At 41.1% G+C, this 20620-nt stretch overlaps 1 protein-coding gene across 1 annotated transcript in view; it reads left to right on the forward strand.

Annotated features, from left to right (window-relative positions):
- Window positions 1-11284: 11284 nt before the first annotated feature.
- The window catches only part of MCU (mitochondrial calcium uniporter), a 194911-nt gene continuing 185575 nt past the window's right edge, over window positions 11285-20620 (forward strand). Inside the window, exon 1 of the mRNA XM_027531095.1 lies at window positions 11285-11450. Within this exon, the coding sequence (XP_027386896.1) occupies window positions 11301-11450 (150 nt within the window). The 5' untranslated portion in view covers window positions 11285-11300. The remainder of the gene's footprint in view (window positions 11451-20620) is intronic.

A 20620-nucleotide genomic window follows, 5' to 3' on the forward strand; every position in this document is an offset into this window, starting at 1 on the left:
GGATTCTTTATTGGATATATCACCCCAGGTCTCTCTCAATATGCCTAGGTAGTCTTACTAGTTCAGATGTGCTTGTTTTGATTAAATGCCCTCATGGCATTTAATGCCCCTGGGCCCCGAATTACTATGTTGTTTTATTGTAGTACCTCAACAAACATAAGAGCAGTATAGTGGAAATACTATAACTTTCTTTATGGTGAGATCTAGAAATTATTCATGCATTTATTCATTCATCCCACAAATCTCTTTGAATACATGTTTATTAAGCATGAATTGTGTGCAAGGAACTATGCCAAGTATGTAAATTTGCTCCTTTCTGAAGTACTAGAATTCAACTTGGGAACTTTATACATATTGTCATTGTAATAAAATAAGAATCTTACATTAGATTTTAAAAATTCTTCAGGAGCCCAGAACATTTTCAGAAACCAAACAACTCATAACTACTGAGGTCAGTGAGTGTCAATTACCTGAAAAAGTCCTGTGCAAATATAAAAAATGCCTTCTAGATATATGATTTTACTCATTTATTCATTTACTGAAATCAAGTACTTGTTAAGTACATATTATGGAAACATATTACATTGAAACTAATTTCTTAGATCTTCTTTTCTCCTGCATACTTATCCTGAGTAGTGTTATCCACTCCTACCAACTATCTATATGCTGAAGACCCCTACATCTATTTTCATATAGATGTGCTTCATGAGTCTTAGGCTCAGAAAACGAAATTCTGATGAATATTATTGCTGGGATGGCTCAAGGCACCTGACATACAACATTTCAAAACTGAACTTATCATCTTCCACCAACAAATCTTTTCTTTCTGTGTTCCCTCGTTCAGTGCATGGCCTTGGCATCTACCCAGTTGCCCAAGTGAGACACCTAGAAGTCTCCCTTGACACCTGAGTCCTCTTCCTTTCTGCCCACTAACATCCTACTAATTACCAATACCTCTTGATTCAACTTCTTATATAGAATCTTTCTCAAAATTAACCTCTTTTCCTCTATGGCCAATACTATAAACCATGCTACTGGCATTTCTTGCCCAGATCTCCTAATTTCTTTCCCTGCCTTTAGTTTTTCTAGTCTCCAGTCTATTTTCTAATGTCTCCCATTTCTATAATCCCTCAAGACTTCTCTGTGCTCTTTGGGTAAAATCAAAACTCCTTAATAGAATTTATAAAATCCTATGTAAACTGCTCCTGCTTTCTCTCTGGTATTCCAGCTCAAAACTCTCTGGCATTTACTCCTCCTAAGCTTTCAGGTCTCACCAAACATTACTTCCCCTGAGATGTCTTCCCAGATCCTAAAAAATAGGTTCAATTCCCTTCTACAATACTCTGCTGATTCTTTTATTTGTTATCATTAAACAGTAAGTTCTGTGAGACCAGAGCCTTTATTTTGTTAGCTGTGGCAACTCAATCAACAAATCATATTATTTATTGAAATAAATTTCTTGAGGGACTTACCCGGTGTTTCAGTGACTAAGACTCCAACTCCCAGTGCCAGGAGCCCAGGTTCCATCCCTGGTCAGGGAACTATTAATAGATCCCACATGCCGCAACTAGGAGTTCCCATGCCACAACTAAAGATCCCATAAGCTGCAATGGAGATTGAAGAGCCTGACAGCCACAACTAAGATCTGGTGCAGCCAAATAAATAGACATTTTTTAAAAACAATGAATTTTTTGAAACTCAGGAAAGGTGCTACTGAAATTACGGTAGAAACTGTTTTATTATATCTATCTTATGTGCTGTGCTATGTGCTAAGTCACTTCAGTCGTGTCCAACTCTTTGTGACCCTATGGGCTGTAGCACTGGAGTAGGTTGCCATGACTCCTTCATGGGATCTTCTCGACCCAGGGATCAAACCCACATTTCCTGCAGCACAGGCAGATTCTTTACTGCTGAGCCATGGGCAAAGCCCATTTATCTTATATTATACATATTTTTCTTAAGAAGAAAGAAAATAGAATTTTATTCTAATGAAACAGGATTATAATCTGGGAAACAGATTCTCAGAAGCTCTGAGAACTGCTCCATTGATCAGGAGTCCGCGATGCAGTTTTACACATTTTTGAGACAAAGAAATTATGTATCATTGATGAGTTAGCATTGTGTACATAGTTCAATCAACAAAGCTGTTTTTTTTCTCGATTATGCATGTACAGACAAGCCTTTGGTCAATGTAATCCCTTGTAAGAGATGAAAAAAATATATTAATCATAGAATTAGAAATACATTAATCATAGAATTACAATGACACAATGATCATGTTGGAAAAAGGGGTCAACTTTTTCTCAAAGGTTGATTTCATCCTTCTGCTTCGTGGTGGTCTGTTAATGTATCATGTAGACGCGCACTGCACAGCAGGAAAGCTTGCCACAAAGGGGGCATGCCATTTGTTTTCTTTTTGTCTTAACTTGATTGTCCTGCCATAGAATATTTACAATTTTCCTCTTCAGGTTTCAGTGGCCATGTCAAGCCTCTGGTGGTTTGAATCCCTGATGACCCAAGGCAAGATGGGGACCTGTTTGTGAAGCAGTACTGGCCTTGAGCTTGTTAATGCCTTGACTCTGAAAGGGCCAGTAGGCTTCCAAGATTTGGAACTATAGTGGTATGGATCAGTCAGGCTGCTGCTGGGGCAGACATTTGGTCCAGAACCCCATGGGTAGCCAGGTAGAGTACGCTTGGCCTAGAGACTCCATGGGGCATCATCACGCATCACCAGCCAGTCAACTCAGAAGTCTGAGTCCGGAGGGATGAAGGGTAGGTCACTGTGTGGCTTGCTGGCCAGGAGCTTGAGGGCAATTTGTGGAGGTTTTTCCCCATTGAAAGAAGCCTATTTGCACGAAATGGCATAAAGAGGCCTGAGTAGGATAGCTATGTGTGGAACATGTTCTCTCCCAAAGATGAAGAGACCTAATACAGGCCAGATTGTGTGGAGTGGATGTTCACAGTGAAAGGAAGTTCACAGTCCTCAACTGGCCACGCTGTGCCCAGAGACTTGGTGGAAGTGGCCAGTTGGGATGTCACGCAGGGTACTGGCCCACTGACTGTACTGGCAATGTGTGTATTCCCAATGGCATTCTCAGAGGGTCCCCATAAACAGAGTATCATCTGTATGATGCAGCAGGGGGCTAGTTGAGTGAATTTGTATCTTGTCAGTGTAGGTTATGTGCAATGGCGGGCTTGTTAGACAATTGTGGGCAGCCGAGGAAAGCCATATTGCTGCTGCTGCTGCTGCTAAGTCGCTTCAGTTGTGTCCGACTCTGTGCGACCCCAGAGACGGCAGCCCACCAGGCTCCTCCATCCCTGGGATTCTCCAGGCAAGAACACTGGAGTGGGTTGCCATTTCCTTCTCCAGTGCATAAAAGTGAAAAGTGAAAGTGAAGTTGCTCAGTTGTGTCTGACTCCTAGCGACCCCATGGACTGCAGCCTACCAGGCTCCTCCACCCATGGGATTTTCCAGGCAAGAGTACTGGAGTGGGGTGCCATTGCCTTCTCCGGAAAGCCATATTAGGTGCCCTTGAAAGTGGAATCACTTACAGTTACCAAGCAGGGAAGGGGTGTGTTTGTGGGATGAACTGAAAGATTAGAGACTGGCATACACACACTATGGTATACAAAACAGACAACTAATGAGAACCTACTGCACAGCACAGGGAACCCCACTCTGCTCTTCCCTAAATGGGAAGGAAATCTAAAAGAGTGGATATATGTATACATATAGCCAATTCACTTTGTTGCACAGCAGAAACCAACACAAGATTGCAAAGCAACCACACTTCAACAAAACTAATTTTAAAAAAAAGTGGAAGCAAGTTGAAGTTGTGAGTCTTCAATTATTGGGATCAAGTAAAAGATGTTGGCCGGATATTGGACAGCAAAGTAGGGACCTTGAGCTTTTTAGATGTCAGTATCATTTCTAGGTGGGCTTCCCTGGTAGCTCAGCTGGTAAAGAATCTGCAATGCAGGAGACTCCAGTTTGATTCCTGGGTTGGGTAGATCTCCTAGAGAAGGGATAGGCTACCCAATCCAATATTCTTGAGCTTCCCTTGTGGCTCAGATGGTAAGAATCCGCCTTTAGGGGCTTCCCTTGAAGCTCAGTTGGTAAAGAATCTGCCTGCAATGCAGGAGATCCAGGTTCAATTCCTGTGTCAGGAAGATCCCCTGGAGAAGGAAATGGAAACCCACTCCAGTATTCTTGCCTGGAGAATCCCATGGACAGATGAATCTGGCAGGCTACAGTCAATGGGGTTGCAAGAATTGGATACAACTTAGCGACTAAACCACCACCACCACCACCATCATCTCTATAATATGCAGGATGGTGGCCTTCATGTCATGGGCTGAGAGACTAAGTTTTGACAGCCAGTTGTTCATCTCCATCGTTGGTAGCAGGTTTCAGCACTGGCAGAGAGGGTTGTCACAGGGAGATGGGCTGATGACCTGCTGTCAAGCCCCTGCCCCCTGTCTGATGATGGTTGCTCCAGCTGATGCGGATACAGTATGGTTACATGTTGCATTTCCTGCTGGCCCTGTAGGTGGTGTTTGTCATGGTTCCCGTTCCCCATTCCCTGACGTCAGTTGCAAGCACAACTCTGTCCATTTGGTCCTGGAGGTCAGGGCAGGTGCCAGCAAAGTGTTTCCATCTGTAGTCGTTTTCTTTCCTCGACCATAGACAGCTTTGCTCCCACCTCCTTTGTGCTCAAAAACATCTCCAGATTTTTGTACCCACCTTATTCTATGAAATTCTCAGTTTTCTGCTGAGGCCAAGTTCCAAAAGGTTAGAAGCATTGTATCTCTGTAAAGTTCCTTTGAATAGGATTGAGTAAAGCCCACTGTGCTGGGATGAGGTCTGTGCCATATCCTTAAGGACCACGGAGTCTTTTATAGGGAATAGTAGTTTGGAGGGGCTGTAATAACTGGGGAGTCCATTGGAGGATCTGGACATCCAAAATATGGAGGCTTCTCACTAGCTGGGCTGTCCTGGTGCAGAGAAGTTTTCTTCTTTCTTCTGGGCAGTGAGAGGTGCCTCTTGGTTGGAGGTGTAGGGGGTGCCTGGCCTCCTTCCCAGGGCCTAGAACCATCAGGCCTGAAGGTGGCTCTGAGTGGAATCACTCCTGGCCCGGCTGAGCCAGTGTCTGCCCATTTCATTATATTTAAGAAATATTTCAGATCCTTCAATACAAGGAGACGTCTGGGCACTGTATAGTTAAAACTAACATACTTGGAATCTGTATAAGCCAAAGTTTGTTTTATTTGTTTAGATGCTTCTAGTGAGCAATTATTTGTGATGAGAATGTGTGAAAAACTTACCTTCCAAAATGGAACAAAGATTGAGAATTACTATCCTAAAAGATGCATTCCAGAAATGACTAGTTAGGGTTGTACTTTTCAAAACTGGCCTATATGTAAAATTTAATTCAATAAAGTCCATTTCCCAGGATTATTTTTGGGAGAAGCACCTATATTGGTAAACAGGAAGTTATTTGTCTATGTGTTTTTTTACTTTCCAAAATATAAAACTGATAAGAAAGCAGCAATGTCCACTTTAAAAGAATCATCAAATACATACAGTCTTTCCCAAATCCTCATAAGTGAGTTCTACATCATGGGAATTAATAAAAATGGCATTTCCCAATTAACTTGGGATTCTGAGTTAGGATTCTTTCACATGTTCTGCTGGGTTTATAATCTAGAGGTATCTGTGAAATTTTCCTCTTCTTAATCATGATTTTGATCAAATAGGTAATAGGTCCAATTGCTTCGGGGCTTTAAAGTTGTAGCATCTATAGATGCTATAAATCTTTCTTAAAACTTAACAAGTCTATTAAATGAGTTATTCTCTCTGATGCTGGATAAGCCAAAGGGCCCTATTTCAACCGAATATATACATATTAGCAAAGCAAGGCATGAAGATAGGAATGTAATGTATTCTTTTTAAAAAATTTTTTTAAAAATTAAAGTGTATTTACAATGATGTGTTAATTTCTGCTATACAGCAAAGTGATTCAGTTATATATATATATATATATATATATATAATTTTTTCTAAAAAATATTCTTTTCCATTATGGTTTATCATAGGATACTGAATATAGTTCTCTTTGCTATACAGTAGGACCTTGTTGTATTCAGAGCTATAAACTTAAATGCATGTTGGATATCCCTGCCTGGGTGTCTCAGTTTTGCTGTGAACCTAAAATTACTCTAAAAAATAGAGTCTATTAAAAAAGAAAAAGAAGAAAAAACTCGACCAGGGAAGCAACAATGGAGAAGGAGAGGGAGACAAATTAAATATGTGAATGATGAACTGGAGTTAAGGGAAAGAAGAGGTTTGAGGGTGATCCCCTTGTTTGGCCCCTGGCCCTGGGGGTTTGGTGAGGGCCTACTCTCAATTAATAGTAACAATCTTCTGAGTCTCCATCCAAATTTTAGATACTCTGTCTCCCAAGTTTTTGGTGCTGCAGTGACTTTTAAATTGCCTAATTAAGAACAATTTGTTAATGATTATTATCTCTCCCATTTCACTCTAAGCTGTCTTTGCACTTCGCAAGTCTTATGTTGCTTTTTATTCCTTAGGCTAGTTTTTATTAAAAAAGAACAAAACCGGTTCTCTCTGCCTTTTAATAAACGTGACCCTTTCTGTCATCATTTCCTTGATCCTTTCCAAATCATAGTGGTTGCTATAAGTGACGGCCGAGAGACAAGATGCCAAGTACAGTGGCTAAATTTAAAGAGCAGTATTCGCACCTGTTGTTAACTGGCAATGACCAGTCTCATACCCACAGTTTCCTCCACCCTTTGCCTCCCAAGTTCATCCCACAGTCCAGACTTTGTGTTCATGTTTAAAAGTACTGGTGAAGATTATATATATTACATTGAAGTAGGGAATGAATACAGCATTCGACACTAAATTAGCTCAGTTTCAGAGAAGCTGAAATGTGGGCAACAACCAGCATAATATAAAGATGTATTTGACCTTGAAATAGGCAGAGGGAAGTGACTAGGTATTTGATGAAAATTTGAAGACTATTAATGGACGATCTCACCTGAAAAAAAATCTCTTAGACCTGCCATTCTCTGTGAAATTATTTTGCCTATTAGCGTTTGAGTCCTCTAAGTGTAAATGTTGTACAAAAGAGGCAATCCAGGAAGAACTTGTTATCATCTAAAGTCAGCTTAAATTAATTTATCAGATTAGCAACTCTAAAATGGAAGAGCTGTGTAGGAGAAAGATAGTAACATAAATCATTCTGATATAAAATACATACAAAAGTGAGGGGAGAAGGGTACTGTGGCCTAGCCAGGCAAATTAGTCTAATGAAATAGGTCAGATACTCAATGGTGTGGCAGACCTCACTGTCATACTTGATATGAGACCAGCTCATATCAAGTACCGTAGTACTATGATAGAATGGAGAAGGCAATGGCACCCCACTCCAGTACTCTTGCCTGGAGAATCCCATGGACGGAGGAGCCTGGTAGGCTGCAGTCCATGGGGTCGCTAAGAGTTGGACACGACTGTGCAACTTCACTTTCACTTTTCACTTTCCTGCATTGGAGAAGGAAATGGCAACCCACTGCAGTGTTCTTGCCTGGAGAATCCCAGGGATGGGGGAGCCTGGTGGGCTGCCGTCTCTGGGGTCGCACAGAGTCGGACACGACTGAAGCGACTTAGCAGCAGCAGCAGCATGATATAAAGTCAAAGAACAAATTTGAGAGTTTAATTTTACCTGGGCATTTCCTCTCAGAGGAAGCCAAGCTGGTCTTAACAGAGTAGAACAGGTGATGTATAGGTACAGCAGGAGCAAAGAGTTGGAGGTTGGAATGTCAGGGCATGTTCAGGGTATGGGTAGTAAATACCTGGAGAATGCTGAGAGAGGAGAGCCCTTTACCGATTTGGAATTTTGTTATAATTCAGCCTTGTCGGAAAATGTTTTTAGGATTGGGTGAGGGGGCACTTGTGAATACTTTGGAGTGGATATTGTTGCATCCCACTAAAATGTATGCTGAATTCCTGGGCACTGTCTAAGGAATAAGTGGTTTGAGTGCAGAATTAGTGTCTTGCCTCTTTGAATCACTTCAGATTAGACAAAAGACTTCCTGATTCCAAAGGTCTACTAAAGAGCAAAGGCTGTAGGTGGCCACAAGCCAATCCAATATGATAAAGATGGCGTGCAAGTTAGCTGCCAACCTCTCAGATCCTGAGAAACATGAACGAAGACAGTCCTAGTTGAACAAGCCCTGCCTTCTGAACTCAGTGTTTCCCTGTTAGGTACTTGACAGAAAAACAAAAAAGAACAACAAACCTCCCCTCCCCCCAAACTTGCAAACTGGATGTTTCTGACCTAAAAGAATGTTAGATTAATGTTACTAAGTTATAAAATTAATATAGAGTCAGTCATCCTTTGGAGGCCAAGGCATGAAACTCTTGTCAAACAAAAATTTTAAGAGGAGATATGTAACTATATTTATGTAAATTATGTATATAAAGCATGTAAATGATCCAATTGCAGTCTCCATTAAAGTAAGGGGGAAGAAAAGGAGAAAAACAAAAGGAAGGAAAAAAAAATGTGTATGTGTTTGATGAAGTCAGACTAGATATATAGACAGGAAAAGCTATGTGGTGGGGTTTGAATATTTGAGCCCTTCTGCAGATGGGTAGTGTTAAAAAATAGGAATAATGACATCTGGAAAAATAATGGAGCCAAATCACCAGAAAACAGATCTAAGTTGTGGTTTATGATACATATTTAAAAGCTAAACACACTTTCCTCTCTCTTCTTTGTATACTTTTTTTTGATCTTTAAGAATTGCTGATTGCTAATAATAACTCATATTAGCAAACCATGAAACATAGTTCCCAGATCTCTAAGCAGATCTCTTTCATGTTTCCTTGCTCACGTCAACAAACTGTGTGCATCACCTACCCTGGCTATTCTGGAATGCTTAGGCAAATACTCCACTGAGTTGAGTCATACTTTGGAGCTGACTTTAGTGTACATTTTAGTAGAGAACCTAGTTAGGGTTTCATGCTCCAGGAAATCTGTTCTGATTAGTTTTAGCTAAAAGAAAAGATCAACCTGTTTTAAGGATTGGCACAGAAAACAATTCTGCAGCCATGTAGGTTTCAGTGACCATATTTTTGTAAGTATAAAAATAACATGCAGATGGGAAAAAGTTAAACCATTCAAATAGATAACTACCCCTTAAAATTTCCCAAAAGTAACATGTGTTTTTGTTTATTCTTCCAGAAATTACTATTTGTTTAGAGAACAACTTTCTATTGAGCTGTCTACACTTTATTCTTATTTGGCCTTGCCAATCAGCTTGTGTGAGATATATCCTTTGCAGCTGTGGAAAGGTTTTCTCTGTGAAGAGATAATTGAGATTTGTTTAGATTAATTTCTAGCCGGGGATTATTAAAATTCAGTTTAGTCGGTGGATCCTCAAAATACGCAAGCTACATGTAGTTCATCAATGGTATCATCTTGGTAGATGAAAGATGACACAGATTGGTAAATATTAATAGATAAAGAGAAAGCTTTTGATAATCCCTTCAGTTTCAGGTTGCAGTTGAAAAACTATTTATTGTGGTTCTTTTGCAAATCCACAGGACTAAATCTCAGTAATGCAGGATCCATGTTTTATTTTCATAGTTTGAGAAACAGAGGAAAGGCAATTCCAGTAGAACTTTTCAAAGTATAACATGGAGTGGAAGGCATAATACTGATTAGTAGCCAGATTTGCAAATACACAGAAAATAAAAACAAAACTAAAATCCATGGTAATCCTAGTAAGAAGTTGTGAAGTGACAAGAGACAGGGGGAAATACATAAAGAAAGCATGGGGAAATACATAAAGTGCAGATGGGATAAATACAGATGAGTGGAAAATGATTGTAAGTGAAGTTGCCCCAGGAATGTCACAGATTTCCAGCTAGGGGGATTAGTGTATGCAGCTGTTGAATGAGGGGCTTGTCTCATTCCTGAGCTCTCATGTTCCACTGTTGAGCAACAAATGCCTTTTGGGTGAGTGGTATGAGTGTCTCACCTGGAAAAGCCAATCATCTTATAGTCATGGGGTGGGGTGGAAGGATTAAACAAACCAAAATCTCCCTTTATTATTTAGCTATTCTTGATAAAAAAAGTACCATTTCAGTCAAGCTTTAAAAAATATTATTAGAATAAGTGATAGAATAAAATTATGTTCGTGTATTGTGTCATTTAGCTTTAACTTTATCACCCTAAAATTTAGGATAATACTTTTATTTGCTTACCAAACTGTTTTCCTGCTCCAGATTTTAAAAGGAGTTAGAATTAACTAGCTAATAATAAACAGACAGCAAGGAAATTGTCTTCTGAGAAGATTAAGAAACCTCAAATCTTTCATAGTCTTAAATGAACTATTATTATGAGCTTGTTTCTGTGGAAAGAAGTATTTTCAAGAGAAAGAGTTATTCCAAAGTGTATTCTAGTGGCTAACTTAGCTAAATTATGAAAATTCATTAAGGTAACCTTCAAGTGATTTTTTATTACTTATGGGCATGTTCTGTTTCTATAGTTTAATAAGCACACATAAGGTCAAAAATGCTAAGAAAATAAGAGTGCTGCTTATGGAGAGTGTAAGAATATCAGTATAAAGGTGCTGTAAAAGTTAACTGAGTATTTGAAGTGTATACAGGTCTGTTAATTCACTGATAACATGTACTCATTCTGGGACTTTGGTATCATAACCATTCTACCTCTCCTGTACTATGCTGCATATTATAGTTGTTAGATAATCTCAGGATGTGGGGATAATTTCAGCATATCCAAATACCATCAGTTATGAATGATAACTCTGGGCGTGTCGTTGGGAGTTCCAGCGTACCTAGCTAATGATTACTAATTTGGAGTCTATTTTGCCAACTTAAAACACTCACGAACTACAGAGCTTTGCACAAATATCCATTTCCCCAGTTACACTTATTATATAGCTGTATCCTTGATGAAGATTAGCCGAATCGAATACGCTATCTCTACTGCTGCTATCCTGTGGGGTTTGGATGCCAATTACCCGTTCCCTAGAATTTGCCCGTAATTGACTATGCCCCACAATAGGTAACTCTGGAATAGACAGGCAGTCTCTAGTGTGGTTCTGCTGCCTGTCGATTGGACCTTGCACGAAGCCCCGCCTCATCAACTCAGTCCAGGGCGGCAGTTGGGCCGGCGCCGGTGAGTGGCGGCCTTAGCTCCGCCCCGGCCGTCCGCTGCGCTGCCTGGGTCGGCGCCGTTTACAGTTGAGAGATGGCGGCCGCCGCAGGTAGATCGCTCCTGCTGCTCCTCTCCTCCCGGGGTGGCGGCGGCGGGGGCGCCGGCGGCTGCGGAGCGCTGACTGCGGGCTGCTTCCCTGCTCTGGGCGTCAGCCGCCACCGGCAGCAGCAGCACCACCGGACGGTGAGCGAGCGCGCCCGGCGGCTCCGGGGAGGGCGGGGCGGTGCTGGTGTGTGGGAGCCGCCGGCAGGCAGGCCGCCGGGGCAGCGGGCGAGTTACCTCAACTCGCGGCCGCTCCCGAGGTTGCCGGGCACCGAGGAGCCGCCGTGCCCTTCAGGCGCCTGCGGCGGCAACCAGGAATAAAGGAAGGGCGGAGGAAGCCGGGAGGAGGAGGAGGGGCGACGGCTGGGATGTCCCCGCAGGACCGGGGACACCAGGGCGGGGAAGGGAAGGGACTTGAACCTCTCCCCGACCCGCCCCAATCTCGGTCCCTCCCTCCTTTTTCCTTAACAGCTCTGCTCCATTGCTCCCTAACTGAGCACTGTTCAAGTTGTCCCCTTTCCCTTCTCCTCCGGGCGGGTTGGGGTGTCCTGAGTTGCCGCGGCTGCCTTGTGTCTGTGTCAGGAGTGGCAGTGCCATGCTGCTGGGAACTGTCCCCCGGAGGGCAACCCTGAACCCCAGCGGGGCTGCTCCCTCGTTCTCTTCTCGGCCCTATGTGAACCGGCAAGGCGGAAAATCAAACTTTATCCCTTTCTGTGACTTCGTGCTTGTGGGCATGGGGCACAGCACCCTTGCGATGGATGCTGCATTGCTTCAGGAGGCAAGCTCCATCCTCTCAGGTCCTTAAAGGTCCTCGGTGGCCCTTTTGGAGGGCTGGTTTATAAGCTTGTGCTTGCCTGAAGAAGGAAGGGTGGGCAGCAGGCAGAGGGGAAGCGAATATGACAAGTTGTTCCCAGCGGCAGGGTTTTGGTGGTTGTATTAACCCGTTATTGCTGGCTTTCATTGGCTGGCAACGCACAGGAGTTTCTATTTGAACAGCTTTGGGGTGTGTGTATATTTCTTTTTAAGTTGCGAGAGATCAAGTTGACTTGGAATTCTTCATTTAACAAGTCAGCAGGTTATCTTTCTTTGGACTTTCTAGATCCATATTTTTGATCTGATCTGGCCAACTCCAAAAGAAAGAGTGTAGGTTTTATTTCCTAGGGCAGAGTTGTATAGTGTGGTAATGAGAAATCACTGCAGACTGCCTGATAGCAGAAACTAGTACCTTCAGCCCTCAACAAATACACCCACCTGTCTTCTTGTTCTCATCACATGGCTCTTGAGAGGAAACTGAACTGGCGGTTTTTAGAGGATACCCTAAGACTGTTGACAGCATAAAATTAGGTGTCTGAAAGAGTAGTGAAAAGAACTAATGCTCTTTAAATGCAAGATGGTATTGTTATTGTTAGTCACAGATATGGACCCTCTCCTCCTCCTTGTGAGAAAATTGTACTTCATTTTGGCATACTGACATATTGCTTTGCTGAAGCTTTTGGGTGAGAGCCGAGCTTTCCACAGTTCAATTTAGATTTGCATGTTTCATAGCCTCCAGTTATATGTTTTGTTCATTTAAAAACATAAGGCCACCCAAAAATCTGATTGCATTCCCCTACCCCTCAAACTATTTAAAGACTTACCAAGTTGTCTTTGTCTCTGTATTTTGATAATATATTCGACTTTGCAGTTGTTTTTTAGACTATTTGGGTGTGGTGTTCATTTAGCGTTTTGAAATTTGTGCCTTGTGTATTTTCCACTATGCGAGTCTGTCAGGCTGTGAGTGCCTTGCTTGTGCAGGTACTTCATGAAAGTGTTTTTCTGTGCTATTCTGGTGTGGGTAAAAGTGATGTGCCAAATTTGAGCTGAAAGCACAACTAAATGAAGTGTTATTTCTGATGGGCGGAAGTGTTGTAAGAATGGTGACTTGAAAATGAACTTAGCATTGTAAGATTTTGAAAAAAGTTGTGCCTGATTATTTAAAATATGTAAAGTTATTTTTTTCTTTTTCTATGATTGCTCCAAAGCTATCATGTGTACTGCTGTCTCCATCTGTTCTTTTTTGATTCCTCACAAGGCTCAAAATTTGAAAGATATCTCTTAGAGACCTATTTAATTCTTGACATTTTATGCCTGAAATTGAGATCCAGAAAGGGGAGAGATGTGGCCAAGATTATATGGGGAATATACAACAGTTTTAGGACTCTGATCCACTCCAGATATTTCTTTCCCTCTTATTGTATTCTTTTGATTATAAAGTGCAGTTGCTCCTTCACATCTTTCTCCTTCCTTTTAAAACTTACTACTGCTTGTTATGAAAGTACTGGTATTTCAAAACCCCATGAATGAGAATTCTCCTCTGTTGGTTTGAGGCACGTGTTTTAGGCAATATAGAACAAACAACTTGCTCTTATAAAGGTCCCTGAGAAGAGGCTGAGGTTGAGTCTTGTGTGGGTGACATCCGGCGCGTGTGCAGCAGATGGCACTCTGCATTGGACAGATCACAAGTCCTGCTTGTGCCACTTTTGTTCTGCTGTAGTAAGTCTGGTAAATTAGAGTCAATTTAATTAATCAGTATAAATAACCAGTTATAGTACTGGTTAAGTTTTTGCTTGAGAGGCATGTTTTTGAATCTGTTCCAGATTTGAAGAACAAGCCCAGAGCAATGCAGTTCAGCTAATATAGGTAAAAGTGGTTGTGAAGTTATGAAACCGAACTTGGCCTCCTCCCCCCGACATCCCCCTCCCTTCACCGCCCCCCCCCATTAAACCATTGTTCAACTGAGTAAATGGGAGAAAAGCTGCAGGGGCTTAGTCAGTAGTTGTAGCACCATCTAGTGTAATTTTTTCCTTTTCTGTGTGAAGAGCCTGTTATTGCTTTCCAGCCTGTGGCTGTAATGAAGACTGATCTTAAATATTTGTTGCATGTCTTTCTGTGCAGTTAGTGAAGGTGGCTGTTTTCAAGGATGATTCTTTGAAGGGAACTGCCTTTCACTGTGGGTTGTGTAATTTCTTTGCTCCATCTGTCTCATCTCTGATTATGATAGCCTGAATGTTGGCATTTCCTAGTGGTCAACGGCTATGCTGAATTACTAAATCTCTTAAGTCTGTCGTTATACTGTTACGGATCATGGCTGTCCCTTTCTGCTTTACACATTGTAGTTCTTTGGCAGTGATATCATTTCAGTTTAACCTGAGAAAGCTTTTTATTTTGTTTTCTTTTAACCTAGAAGTTTTAAGAGAGTAATGTAACCTTAAGAGAGGTTACATTGCCTGACACGGAGACAAGTCCCAGTTCTTTAATTGGGATCCTTATGAACTGGCTGAGTCTTACCTTGCCAGATCCACTCAGCACAAATACTCCACTGTACTTAAACCAGCGTCTCATATATCCATACTAAATGTTTATGCGGTTTTTGTAGTGGAATTTTAGTCTTAATCACTCCTCTATCTTCTAAGGTCCATTTTATGTGAGAGACTGGGACCTGTGACTCCTCTTTGAACCTAACTTCCTCACTTTACAGATGAGAAAACAGACCTAATGGGAACCAAGGGAAGTGACTTGTTCCGTTTGTGGTTAATGACATCTGGGATAAAAATTCTTTAAAAACATTTTTTTTTGAAGTTTTTATTTTGTATTGGGGTATAGTCGATTAACAAACAATGTTGTGATAGTTTCAGGTGAATGGTGAAGAGACTTAGCCATACATGTGCATGCATCCCTTCTCCCCCAAACTCCCCTCCTATCCAACCTGTCACATAACATTGAGCAGAGTTCCATGTGCTATATAGTAGGTCCCTGTTGGTTACCTGTTTTAAATGTAGGAGTGTATACATGTCCATGGAGAAGCCAATGGCACCCCACTCCAGTACTCTTGCCTGGAAAATCCCATGGACGAAGGAGCCTGGTGGGCTGTAGTCCATGGGGTAGCTAAGAGTCAGACATGACCGAGCGTCTTCACTTTCACTTTTCACTTTCATGAAACGGCAACCCACTCCAGTGATCTTGCCTGGAGAATCCCAGGGACGGGGGAGCCTGGTGGGCGGCCGTCTATGGGGTTGAACAGAGTCGGACACGACTGAAGCGATTTAGTGGCAGCAGCAGCAGCAGCAGCATACATGTCCATGGGATAAAAATGCTTTTAAATAGAGGTGGATTCAAGGAGCAATCCTAGTCTGAATCTTGTGTGTTTCCTAGCTTTTAACCCCTTCCCATTGTTCTGTTCTGTCTTCTCTGAATGCTGGTAGGATTTATTATTTTCAGGATACAGATTGACTCTGGCTTGTTCTCTAAATGTTTCATTTGTGGATGTCTTATCTTTCTGGGCAAAGATTGTGTATCTTGTTTCCTTTTAGTCCCTCATGGACTCCAGAGCAGTGCTAGATACATAGATAACAAATACACACCCTTTTGTCTGCTTGCCAGTGAAAAGGTGTGCTCTGCCACGCCCCCTCCCCCAACCTTGACTTGTTTAATGACTTATTGCTTAGGTAACCATATTTGGTTAATTTGGGTAATTGCTTTAAGTTTGTTATTGTCAATGCTGTCCTTGGTTATATATTACACTTGTTTATGGAGAGTTGGACTGTAAAGAAGGCTGAGCGCCGAAGAATTGATGCTTTTGAACTGTGGTGTTGGAGAAGACTCTTGAGAGTCCCTTGGACTGCAAGGAGATCCAACCAGTCCATTCTGAAGGAGATCAGCCCTGGGATTTCTTTGGAAGGAATGATGCTAAAGCTGAAACTCCAGTACTTTGGCCACCTTATGCGAAGAGTTGACTCATTGGAAAAGACTCTGATGCTGGGAGGGATTGGGGGCAGGAGGAGAAGGGGACAACAGAGGATGAGATGGCTGGATGGCATCACTGACTCGATGGACGTTGAGTCTGGGTGAACTCCGGGAGTTGGTGATGGACAGGGAGGCCTGGTGTGCTGCGATTCATGGGGTCGCAAAGAGTAGGACACGACTGAGCGACTGAACTGAACTGGACTGATGGTGGACTAGTAAAGGAGAGTTGGTAACATTGTATTAGGTCTACTGGGGGTTGCGGGGGGGTACAAACTTTCTATCCAAAGTAAAAGAAATACCCAGATTATTAGAAATATATGTTTGAATCAGAGTCTAGATTTATTGTTGTTTTAGAGGACTAAAATACTAAGATTTTGAGGGTTCTGGATAAATATGCTTAGAGCAGACTTATTAAGGAAACTTTATTTTAAAATCTTGTTTATTTTGAGCCCCAAAGATAGTTGGAGGAGTAAATTTGGATTTAGTCAACAAACTCTGATTAATTGAACTTCTCTAAGTCTCAAGGGGTTCTATTTTATGCTTTATGGAACTCTGCTCCAAGAGGGAATCTAAATAGAAAGGCAGCATCAAGAATGGCGTATGACAAAGACAACAACTTGAATGTGAATTCGTTTGGTTTTGGGGCTTCCTCCTGTTTGAAAGTGCAATCAAGGAGTGGTTATGGTCTTCCATAGTAGCACTTCGCTGATACCATTTTCTCAATAACTCCTGAGATGTAGGTTTTTATTTCTTTTTATATTCTGGCTTTGTGCTTTGTGGGTTTTCTTAAATAATTACTGTTTGTTTTCCTGTAATTAAGGAGATGATTACCTTTTAAGATCTCAAGATAACCACTCAGTATAGAAGTGAAGTGAAGTGAAATCTCTCAGTTGTGTCCGATTCTTTGCGACCCCGTGGACTGTAGCCTACCAGGCTTCTCCGTCTATGGGATTCTCCAGGCAAGAAAACTGGAGTGGGTTACCATTTGCTTCTCCAGGGGATCTTCCCAACCCAGGGATCAAACCCAGGTCTCCCGAATTGGAGGCAGACGCTTTAACCTCTGAGCCACCAGGGAAGCCCACTCAGTATAGAGGAATCCTCTAATCTTTATTTGACTGATTGATACAGTACAGGAACAACATGTTACAGGAAGATGTTACTGTGGAAGACATGTACCTAAAAGAGTCCTAGAATTTAGAGCTTGACAAGACTGTAGGTAAAGGAAAGGAACTTTTATTTCCTTGGTACCTAACAAGTTACTACAGAGCTGATAATGGCTAACACATCTGCTAATTTTCCCATTCAGTTTTTTCCCCCTTGAAATTATATAATTCTGTTTCATTCTAAAAATGATTAAGCTGAGACTGGTTTTTGAAAGTGAATTGGGGTCAAATTCTTCCAGCAAGACCCTAAAGTCAGACTGAATTTTGGTTACTCCCTGATTTAGATTAAGCTTGAACTTGTCCTCTGCAGCTGAACACAAATGGAAAATGATCCATTTATTTCACTGCATTTTGTTAAATGCTTGCAGTGAGACAGCTTGTGTAAAAATCAAAGGTGACTTCAAGCAAAGTAGTTTTAATAAGCTTAGTGAATTCTTGACCCATAAACCATGTACAGGCTCGAATTTTTTTTATTGGTAAAAGCATAACTTGGTAAATTACATCACTAACTGGCTTTACTAGCATACTAAAACTGAACTTTTTCTAATTCAGTTCTGGAATAATTGGTTAATACGACATTGCATTTTGACATCTGTTAAAAATAAGAGTCTTTCTACAAGTGCTTTGATGATGTTAATAATACTTATTAATCCAAAAGGGTGAAATGTTTACCTTTTATGCTTTGTTACTAAAGTTTTCAGTTTTTACATATTTTTTCTTATTATTGTCCACTTTATTTTGGTGAGAGCACTTGTAATAATCACCAGAAAACTGCTGAGCAGAGCCCATTGGGTGTATGATGCTATCCAGAGGGTAGTCTCAAATGTTCAGTCCTGAGTTTACTATCTTACAGGTTGCAAGATGTTTAAAATTTCTTTTTTGCCTTCTAAGACTGGCCCACTTTGTACTTCTTACCTATGGTAAATGATGTTACAGGAAGTTTAAGAGTATTAATGCAACTGATAGTTTATAAAATAACAGGAGAGCAAATAGGTTAGCTGAACTACCTGGCCTTTAAAGATAGAGGGGTAGATATAGAAGAAAGCATTTCAGAGTTAAAGGCATTGTGTTTCCATGTTTAATTCTTACCATAACCCTATGAAAGGTATTATTGTGCTAGTTTTATAGATAAGGAAATTGAGGATGAAATAGATTCATTTCTTCTTTTCGTTTCATAAACTGTTTTAATGATAGGGATGCAAAGATGAACAAATGTTTTGGAGCTGAGATGTAAGCCTGAGTCTGGCTAAAATTAAAGCTGTAGCATGGTGGTTGTCAGTGTGGGTCTTCCTTCCTTTTCAGGGTCTGCTCCTTCAGTTTTGTTTCTCAAGCATCTGCTGCAGTTTCTTCCAAGAGATCTTATCCCTCCCATTGGCTACATTTCTTAAATCTTTTTTTTTTTTACTCTCCCCACCAGATTTTAGCTGATAAAGGTCTAAGGTATTGCTCCTCAAGCCGCCCCCACCACGCCCGCTGCCCGAGATCTTTGAAATTTAGTTTGAGATTCTAAAAAGTGCCACCCAGTAAACCTGGTAATAGCTGAGCATTGCTTCCTTATCAAACACTTACAACATTGTGTAGTGTACTCCATAACAACCCTTCAGGCAAAATACTGTCCCCATTGTACAAATGAGAAAATAAAGACCTAGAAAGATTAATAACCTAGAGTCATTCAGAGAATATCTGTGGAACACCTACTCTCTGTGAGACACTGCTGGTAAAGAGACATGTTTCTATTGTGGTTCTAAGGGTTCACAGCCTGGCCAGGAGACCTTCATAAACAAGACTGCAACTGGCTATGCTCTTTCTTTTTTCCCCTGTAGAGACTCAGTGGGAACACTGAGAACTACCAAAGGATGTTAGGAAAGCCTTTAAGTGGGGAGACCTTGCTTGAGCTGAAATATGAGGAAATATAATGTGTGGGGGGCTGAAAAGGTCGATTCATATTTAAGGCAGCAGTAGTATCTAACATGACAGTGTGAGGGGTACAATGTACTTGAGAAACAGCCAGTCATTTGTTAGAATTGGAGTTTGGGTAAGAACAGCTGGAGATTAAGTTGGACAGTAGTAGTGATACCAATAATAAAATGTATCAAGTGCACCATGTCCCAAGCACTATACAGTCTCACTTAATTCTTGTGACACCCTATGAGCAGGTACTGCTATTATCCTTGTTTTACAGATAGTGAAACTGAGTTGCATCAGGCTGATTGAGTGATTTGCCCAGAATCACAGTCAGTCAGTGACACACAGCTAGTAAATGACTCGCCCAGGATAACACAGCGAGTGAGTGGCATAGCTAGTGTGTAAACCCACGTAGTCTGGCTCCAGAGCCTGTCTCTTAACCGCTTGCTATGATAAAGGATCAGATTGTGAAAGAACCTGCGAAGGAGCTGAAATTTTATTAAGTTAGCATTTTTTAAAAAAACTCAACCCACAGTAGAAATACCTTTTGTATTTTGATTGAGTATATGCATGTGTGCATAAAACTGGGAAAGGTCTCATGCAACAATATTTTTACTAAGTATAAGGCATGTACAGTTTCTATTCTGTTTTCTTAAGGAAATTCTGGTTGAGACCCATTTAAACTGATTGTGCAGTTTAAGCTACAGTTTGCAGAAATGCTACTTGTCGAATAGGTGAGCAAGGGAAGAATTTCAAGCAGTTGAATCATGGTTAGGTTCTGCTTTTAGGTTCGCACCGGCATCAGTGTGAGGACTTTGTTGGAGAGGCTGGGGCTGGAAAGACAACAGACACCAGTAGAACATCTTAATTGACCAGGCAAAAAGTGTCTAAACTAGGACAGTAGCATTGAGGATAGAGAACAAGAGAACAGAGAGAAGGGAGGTTTAGGAAGTAGAGTTGATAAGACTTGACTGGCTGTGGACTGCTGATAGGACTTGGCTGTGGGCTGTTACTCAGCTAGTAAGTACTAGGTAGAAAGGCAGTTCAATTCAAGGCCTTTCTGACTGTATTACTCAAGTACAGAAATTTTATTTTTTGACCTTTTCTGTGAGTTTCTTTTTATTGTCATGTTGAGTATGTTTCTTTGTTGTTTTTTCTACACCTCTGCTTTTGTATTAAAAAAACTGGTTTAATTATTTTTAAATGATTAAAAAATTTATATATAAAATCAGATATCCACATTATGCCTATTCCTGCCTCCCTGCCTGTACCGCATAATATCAAAATCTGGAAGATTTGCATAGCAGTATGAAAAAGTTCACATAGCATGATAAGCATTCAGCAGATCTTGTTGAAAGAATATGTTCTGTGTATTATACTCTGCCAAAGCAGAAACTCTTAACATGTTCATTAACTAGATGAATACTTTTGAGTAATTTTATTGGGCTTTGTTCCCTTTAA

The sequence above is a fragment of the Bos indicus x Bos taurus genome, chromosome 28, assembly GCF_003369695.1.
Source record: "Bos indicus x Bos taurus breed Angus x Brahman F1 hybrid chromosome 28, Bos_hybrid_MaternalHap_v2.0, whole genome shotgun sequence".
Taxonomy (NCBI): domain Eukaryota; kingdom Metazoa; phylum Chordata; class Mammalia; order Artiodactyla; family Bovidae; genus Bos; species Bos indicus x Bos taurus.